Below are 8,755 nucleotides of genomic sequence, written 5' to 3'. Positions count from 1 at the left end.
AAACCCGCCGTAAACTCGGGAGCAGACCTACGCAGCGTGCGTTTCTGCGAGCGCCGCCGACTGCCGATCCACACTACCGGAGTGACGGTGGCGCCACCTCTAGGTCGATCTCGCGGCGAATAGACGAGTTTCAAAACAAGATCTAGAGCAGCGCCATCTACACGCACTTGCACGAAGTTCGTTACGGCTGCCATTATACAGGTACAGTGGCCTGTACCTGTATAATGTACACTGTACCTGTATTCTAGCCACTGTAATACAGGAGAGAGATCAGATGAACGCAGTGTACTCAGCAGGATTTCCTTGGTCTGCGTCGCTCGCTTGTCGCAGTGTGCATCTGTTTATTAGTTTGTTTGTTTTTTTACCACCGAATGACCTGACGTGATGCCAGTAAACTGCTGCGTGCCGCTGTGTACGCAATACGGCAGCTTTGACAAATGTGGCCGAAAAGTAAGTGTTCTCTTCTTTTGCCTAGAGGTTTTCGAGTGGTGAAGTCTACGCATTCTGACCTTTTTCAGGCGAGGTGAGCACATGTTGAATATGCGAGCTCAGATTAGCTTCATGCGCGCGTTTCACCACGCATTTGTCGTCGACGCCGATTAGACGTGCGCGACGGTGGGTTTGAAGCGCGATGTTGGGGCCGTTAAATACTTGAGCAGAACATAGCCTTATCTGTTGTAGCTGGTCTTCACCGCAGCCACGTTGACGTAACACTCAACATGGAAGTTGTAGCTACGATCATAACTTTGCTCTGTACCCGATCTGTTTTCATAGAAGTCACGGATGCTCTGATCCGAGACTTAAATAACCTCATGCGCGCGTTTCACCATGCATTTCTGTCGACGCCTTTTAGACGTGCGCGACGGTGGGTAAATCAGAAGCGCAGATTCTTATGACGCGTACGGCCAGTGAAAGCATTTCGAGTGACGACTCCGCATATGAGCTGCATAAATGTCATTGCATAGTTGACATATAACCTGCTGTTTACTTCTATCAACAGTGGCAACTCAAAGCTGCATGGCCCACATTTAAAGCCCTGGAGTAAACGACTTGCCTTGCATGCTTGTGTGTATCCAGCATTTACTGTCAGCGCAGGACTTAGGAAGGGGTTTAGAGCCAGGGGTGGGTTGTGAAGAAAGCATGGGAGGAAGGAGGGCATTCGATACCTGATATGATGCTGCCTTTCTAAGGAAACTCTAGGAAAGTACACACATGCTGTCATATTCTTTGGGCCCCACTGCTTCACCCTGTGCATTAATTCTCTTGACTGTGACGTTGAACTTCATGTTGCAAACAGCGAGGGAAGTGTCTGAGAGAAACAGCTGTATGCATGACACAGTTAAGCTGTTAGTGTTGATCATTCTGTTCCCGTTCTGTCTCTCATGACATATAGGATCTCAAAACCTGGCCAAGGAAAAAAAAACAGAGGGGAGGGATGTCTGTGCAATCGACAGCTGCGAGTCATGACAACGCACATAAAGGTAATGTTTTATTTTCAGGTCTCCTACCACAGATTTCCAAAAGAGGCAGACACCTACGGGAAATGGATTGTGGCCATCAAGAGGGACGAAGGGCCACTTTTTACAGTGTCGAAAGCGACAAAGGTGTGCTCTCTACATTTAGTTGAGAGCGACTTTGTTGCTAATGTTGCAAATGGTCACCGGCATTTGCACAAGGCCTCTGTGCCATCAGTCTTTCCATTCAAACAGACAAAGGCTGCAAGGAAGCCACCAGCCAAAAGGGCACCACTGCGGAGTGTGCAAGCACAGAAAACTAAGCGGAGTGTCGTGGATTTACAGCCTACACAAAAAATGCATCCGAATGTGAAGAGCTCGTCAGATAAAGACTCAGCTGACATGCAGATTAATCAGGTAGTTACTGGAGGAACTGATCTGTTCCCTGCAGAAGATGAAAACTTGAGTCACATTGCCAACAGCCAGCAGGAATCTCCAGGGAAAACAGTGTCGAAGAGTGTTTGCACATGCAGTAAAACCATTGCACTCTTGAAAGAACAACTGGAATCATGCAAAGCAGAAGAATCAGAAGCCAGAGCAGAAGTACAGGACCTGAAATTGAAATTAATATCTAAGAACAATGAGTTAAACCTTCTTCGCAGAGAACTGGTTCACACAAAGAAAAACATTGAAAAGCTGGAAGAGTCGCCTCCATTTGGTATTGAACAGTTCAAGCACAATAATGACGACGTAGAGTTTTACACAGGCCTTCGAAACTATAATCATTTTCTCTCTCTCCTGAACTTCCTGGATGTTGGGGAATATGGAGAGAACATCATACGCTGCGAAAGAAAAAGCTGAGGGCACAAAATCAGTATTGAAAACCAACTCTTTCTGCTACTTGTGATACTTGGCCTTTTCCATAAGCACCTAAGTAGGCCTTTTCCATAAGCACCTCGGTCATCTGTTTCACATCTCTGTCAGCACAGCGTCAAGAATTTTCTCCACTTGGATTGATTATATGTTTTTGCAGCTGACAGAGATGACACTGTGGCTTTCGCGGCAAGCAATTGATGCTTCCATGCCTCCAGCCTTCAAAGAAAGGTACTCATCGACACGCGTCATTTTAGATGCAACGGAAATACGATGTGACGTGCCTACATCTTTTGTGACACAGTCACAAGTTTACTCTGCCTGTAAGCCAACTCACACACTGAAAGGACTTGTAGGAATTTCCCCTCACGGAATACTGACATTTGTTTCCGAACTGTATGCAGGAAGCACTTCCGATAGGGAATGTGTGATACAGAGCGGATTTTTGAACCTGCCATTTGATCCAGATGACTCGGTAATGGCCGATAAAGGGTTCAAAATAGCAGACCTGCTGGAGATCAAGAAGATCAAGCTCAACATCCTACCCTTTTTCACACGTGGGCAGTTCACTGCTACACAAGTGGAAGAAACGCAAGAAATTGCTGCCATCAGGATTCATGTGGAGCGCAAGATAAGAAAAATCAAAGGCTACCATATATTCGACCGTTTCATTCCAATCACTTTGGTGCCCTTAGTGAGTCAAATATGGACGGTGTGTGCAATCCTCGCAAACTTTCAGCCACCACTCCTAAAGGACGTAGAGTGATAAGAGATTTCAAGTATTGTGCAAACTTGCTGACATGTGCAAGTTACTGCGGTGTGGCAGTAACTTCCTGAACAGCTCAGTTTTCATATGGGCAAGAAACAATTTTTCCAAACCACTTGCCCAACAAATTGTTTAATGAATGGACGTTCTGTCTTGTCCGTACAATACATCCTGTGCAAAGTGCATTTCCCCTCATTATTTCAGCTTGAAAATGAAAACAATTCATTCTTAACATATGCTGCTCTTTCAATCGCTCTCATAGCACCTACAATAGCTTGCTGTATTCAGGGGTGGAAGCCGGCTTGAGCATTGTGGAGCAGCTCAGGGAGCAGTAATGCCATTTTGGAGCATGCTAATTATGTTTCGGAGCATCTTTTTAGAATTTACCGTTTATAATAATTGCAAATATCTATTCCGGACACATAAAAAATCCATTCTGATTCTTCTTTTTTTTTTTCAAAGTTCTCTCCTCGGCTTGACTGTGCATGCATCTCTGACAAGGCAAGACAAACAACCAAAACATGTACAGATGCTTAAAATATCACAGCTGACATGAGCAACAATTTGGAACAACACTAGCAAATGGAATGCTTTGTGTCGATAAATTCCTGAGCACTGGTCAGTGCTCCCTGAAAGGATTGACCGCACTTATGGGGAGTCTTTTCTGCTCATCAGATTATTAACTTCGTAAGCTTCTGCCAGTGCCTCTTTTTTTTTTTTGCTTTAGCGATGCTGAGGCTTTAAGTTCAACACAATAATGATATACCTTGTATGGCTTTCCAACACTCTTGAGAAATGCACCTTCGTGGCATCGCCCTGTAATGCTTCAAGCGTACTTTTGCCTCGTGTAGGTTTGGCACATTTGTTCTCAAGAAAGAGGCTCAATGGTGAAGTATGCAGTTGTTTGCACAGCAGAATCACTAGAAAACTTCATGTAGCTCATTGCAGAGAGAAACGTTTCCTAGGTCCACTGAGCGGTAAAATCAGGTTCTGCTAAATTTGATGGCAAAACATTAAGGTTTGGAGCAGTTTTGGAGCAATATTGCATTTTGGAGCAAATGGAGCAGCACTTCTACCCCTGCATATTCAATTTTTCAGGTTTTTCACTATTTGCAAAGCCTAATTGGTACTGGTAGATAACATCGACTGTATCCATTTTCTCACATGGAGAGCCCACCTGCTTTTTCTAGATATTTACACACAAGTTTGTTAGCTCCATTCATCTTAGACTATGTCGCCAGAGAGGTATGGCAGCAGTGTACTAAAGTAAAATTCGTCTAGTACACGCATGACATTCTCCCACTCACTTGGCTCAAACCTTATTCTTTCAATAAGAATGAAGTCTGTGCCAAATACCACAAAGTCTCCCCAAGCTAACTGGGAAATGGCCATCTGTCCAGAAAGCTGATGAAAATAATCGTGGTCTCTCTTCAGATGTGGCACATTGTTAAAGTGCTACAAAAATCAGCTGCCAAAATTTCATTTGCCTTGTGGTCCCGCAGGCTATATGGGCACTTGATTTCAACAGCTCCATAGGAGCCTTCTACAGAATCGTACATAATCCTGTCAGGTGAGGCGCCCAACCATGGGAAGCCTGGATTGATGAGCAGCCCGCAGCTGGTGACGACAGGAGTGTGGCCCATTTTTCGCAGGACATCTTCATAGCGCTGAGCAACTACAGCTTCCATTTTGACTCCGTAGCTGAAAAGAATCACAACTTAGAAGTACTGAAAACAGATTTGCTTCTCAGGCCCTTTTTACCGTCATGCATGTGAATATTATATTACATAGTACACATGTCATCAGTATTATAGTCGAGTTCACGACAGCCGAAAGAAAAGGTTACTCACTTCACCGCAGGGACCCTGGAAAGGTCTCTAGCTGCTGTAATGCCCTGAAGACCCTTGGTCGTCCATGCTGACTTCCGTTTCAATTCTTGGCCAAATTTAGATGATGTTAGTCGGAGTTTCCACTCTTTCTGCCATGTTGCACTTTTTGCTTGCTGCCGAGTATCCTTTTCCAGTGCTTTTGCTGCCTCTGTCGTCACACGTATCTCCTGCATTGTGAAAGGCTACTCATGTAACAGCAACACATCTTTGTTCCTACTGTTGGCGTAAAATGGAGTAAGTAGGTGATCGCTAATGCTCTAGAAGTGATACCTCACATTCACCTGCAACACAAACACTAAGTGAATAATGACACATCCTCTTGCATCGCCACCTTGCAAAATAAAACACTGGCTAGCAAGTGTTCTGAACATTACGGTCACTGCACTAAAGAACACCATTTAAGCAATGTATCATTTAACACTCACTGACCTGCACAATACTGTTTCCGTTGAGGTGTGCTGAAGGAATCCATGCATTTAACCCCTCAAAGCATTTCCAGGGTGGGATGTCTTCTGCCGAAGTTGCTGGAGCATTTTCCACCCCGGATATGAGGACTTCAAATCCGTGAGGTATCAGTGACATCTGGTAGCTCTGTGGTGATAGCGTGGAAACGGCCCCGAACCTAGACTGTCTCGACTCCCCTTCCTCTGTTAGCAGGAGGCCTTTGGCGAACTCATTGTCTGGGTCGCAAGCGAGAAGGTCCAACGCCAGTCGCCTTTTTGCGTCCTCCTGCTGGGGCGAGTTCTACGGTGCACACGACGCTCCTTTGGCAGTGCCATTCTCGGTGTGCCGCCTCCACCCTCCTTCACTTTACGCCAGTCTACCGACTGAACTGAGACCCCTTTTATTGCTTTGCCCCGAGGTACTCTCCACTGCTGGGGCAAGTCTGTGCATGCCAGCGTATCTGGCGCCTCGGCAAATCCCTTCGAGTTAATTTTTTGAACACGTTGTTCTCCCACGAAGTGAAAAGTCCTCTCTGTTTTCTACACGCTTTAGCGAAGGAAACGGTGCATGCGAGTAAAATGAGCTCAACGTTACGGTAGATAAACGCTTGTACAGAACATAGTCTTACCTGCTCTGGCTGGTGTTGGTCTTCAGCGCAGACACGTTGACGTAGGACTCAACGTGGAAGTTGTAGCTACGCTCATAACTTCGCTCTGTGCCCACCCTGCCTTCATAGAAGTCACGGATGCCCCGATCCGAGAGCAGCGGCATCACAGTCAAGTCATTCCGGCATCCCGTAATGGAAAATATAACAGACCGTAACATAACTGCAAAGCCACGGGGGAAGGCAACCATTCGCTGTTGGCCTGTTGCCTGCGATTTGATGTAGCAGGTTTGAACGCCGCTGCAACAACGCCAACAACCATACAACAACGCTCGCGAACGCACTCGCGTTCCTGTATAATGGCGCCTCAGCACACTGTTGCCAGAACACGCAACAATGTTTTACAGTGTTGCTGGCATTTATGCAACTGGTCTATTCTATACATCGATCTTTAAACGTGATGCAGTGGGCAAATGAATAACTTTGTGAAGCAGACCCGCTCGAACGTTTCGCGCACTCGGGCGCCGACGAGTAGCTTCCGTCAACAGACGCCGTCATAATAGAGAGTTTTAGAATAGAGGGCCCCAAGCTTTGGGGCCCCCAAGGAGCTTGGGGCGTCGAAATGCGCATGCGCAGAACGTAAGGTGCACTTGGGGTCTTAGGTTAACGCTAGGGGCGGCCCCTATTTTTCGGAAATAGCGTTCGCCCCAAGCATAGCCGCCGTTGGGTCGCTTGGGTTACGGCAACATGGCGGCGACCGGCCAAGCGGCGGCCGCTCGCCTCGGCACACATTCGTCGTCACCGCTCCATGGTGTCACGCGTTCATGGCAAACGAAAGGCCAACGAAGCTTATGCTATGTCTTATGATGCCCGCACCACCAAATTTTAGCAATAAAACGCCCTGTATTTTCTGATTGCTTCCGGATTTACCGAGCTGCTAGGCCTAGCGAGTTCGCCTCGTTCGGTTGCCATGGGGACCAGACGGCGGAAAGCGCGGAAGGTTGAAATGAGTTTTCCCGGCCTCGGCCTGGGTTGACAACTGGCCGATTTCGTCTTGTATGACAAAAACAGTTTGTATAACTGGTAGTTTTAATATAGTTTTGTGCAATAGTAGCACTTTTTTATATACAAAATAGCGTTGTTGGCTCTTATATATTTAAATGCTTTTTCTTGGTTTACCGTTGTGGCGCTGCAATCGACGAACGCAAGCCCGGCTCCGCTGCGTCGGGAAAACCCCTATTCTAAAACTCGCCGCTCGGCTAGCACGTTGCGCTGCCGCACGCTATTTCCTTGGGGGCCCCAAGCCTTGGGTCCCTCTATTCTAAAACTCCCTAATCTCGGTTAAACGACGCAAACCGAGGTCGTCAAGCTCGGTTTGCGATAACCGCGGTTAGCGGTGTAACCATGGTTTGGTCCGCTGTGTAACATAGGGTAACCACGGGTTCGCGGTTACACTAACCGTCGCTGCGCGAACTGGCGAACTCCTAAGGCGTGTGTGAGCGAGGACGGGTCGACGCGAGTTACGCCAGCAGAGCGAGCGCGCGGGAACCGGAAGTTCGTCGAAGTGACGTATGTCTGGGCGGAGCTTTGAACTTGCTTGTATTCTTTATTTTTTTATGGCTCCCTTCGGCGTACGAGTTGAGAGGGAAAATTGGAAGGGTCATTTTTAATCGCCGATATCTCTGGTGTTGCAGAAGCTAGATCGAAAATTTTTGCGGGAGAATGATGGGTGGTTCAATAACTATCAGTGTTATGGCGTTGTTTACTCTTCTTGGTGACCCCTTTCAGGGGACCTTTAATGAAGGCCTTCTGCATGTACTACATATTTGTCGAACATTTTCGCAATGAAGGCGAAGTGCTTGTGTCAGTAGCGAATCCAAAAATCGAAAACAAAGCATTCAATTTTTTATTACTTATGCAGTGGAGTCAACCATCGGAGTTGGAGGGAAAAGACGTTCGCAGGCGGCGACAGCAAATTTCGGCTGCGCTCAGATTCATCGTCGCTGATCGGACGACCATGCATAGTGGACAGCTGTGGTATGAATGTGTTGGAGTATTGCGGGTACTTCGGCCCATAGCACCGTGTCGTCACTCCGGTCCTGTGTGCTTAACGACTTGAAAGCCACTGCAGTGGCCGGTCAATAGCTTTTTGCTTCATATTGGAAAGGTACTCGCAAAAAGACGCAAGACGAGAAGAAGGCGGACAGACGTGTGCTTCTTTTTGTCTTGTGTCTTTTTGTGCTTTATCTTTCCAATATGACCCAATACCAATTTACCCAATTATCTATCCTTCTTCGATGTTTTTTGCTATGTGCCAAAGCAAACGCTGTGACAGTTACAGTGCAGTATATAGCGCCGTTATGCCATCGCCCTTTCAGATAACAAACTAGTATCAGTTGACGCTTCATAAGGCTTCGAGAAGTGTGGTCACATAGACTTGCCATTGTGGCCGGTAAGTTTCCACGGTTATTGGTGACGGGTAGCGCGGATTTACTATAGCCGGCAAATACATTGGGCATGGCTCGACCGTAGCATATCCTGTTGCGATCACAATAATATGTGATGGTGTAGTTCGTGGCAAAGCTGGGTTTATGCTATCTGTACCAGAACGCGCTCACTGACTGGTCAGGCAGATCAGTATCTTCACCGCCACACTGCGCGTGCCTGCGCAGATAGGAACTGCCATTAGGTATTGTTTAGATCGCTTGGGCATTCAGCCACACTA

At 46.9% G+C, this 8,755-nt stretch overlaps 1 protein-coding gene and 1 long non-coding RNA gene across 2 annotated transcripts; one reads left to right on the top strand and one right to left on the bottom strand.

Annotated features, from left to right (window-relative positions):
* Nucleotides 1-2,475: 2,475 nt before the first annotated feature.
* On the top strand, nucleotides 2,476-3,093 carry LOC146184788 (uncharacterized). Its single transcript, XM_084608620.1, has one exon. It carries the CDS (start codon nucleotides 2,476-2,478, stop codon nucleotides 3,091-3,093), a length of 618 nt encoding a protein of 205 aa, XP_084464746.1.
* A 1,677-nt stretch (nucleotides 3,094-4,770) lies between these two features.
* LOC146184787 (uncharacterized) lies at nucleotides 4,771-5,547 on the bottom strand. Its single transcript, XR_014708592.1, has 3 exons — nucleotides 5,412-5,547; nucleotides 4,944-5,149; nucleotides 4,771-4,794 (listed from the first exon to the last, which is right to left on the bottom strand). It is a non-coding gene; the product is annotated as an uncharacterized LOC146184787 (long non-coding RNA).
* Between the last annotated feature and the right edge of the window lie 3,208 nt (nucleotides 5,548-8,755).

Source organism: Amblyomma maculatum, chromosome 7, assembly GCF_055883805.1.
Source record: "Amblyomma maculatum isolate TAMU_Amacu chromosome 7, ASM5588380v1, whole genome shotgun sequence".
Lineage (NCBI taxonomy): Eukaryota > Metazoa > Arthropoda > Arachnida > Ixodida > Ixodidae > Amblyomma > Amblyomma maculatum.
This window is presented reverse-complemented; position numbering and strand designations above follow the sequence as displayed.

What these genes read in the sequence shown, in the direction of transcription:
- LOC146184788 (XM_084608620.1), top strand. Translation starts at nt 2,476, where the DNA reads ATGTTTTTGCAGCTGACAGAGATGACACTGTGGCTTTCGCGGCAAGCA.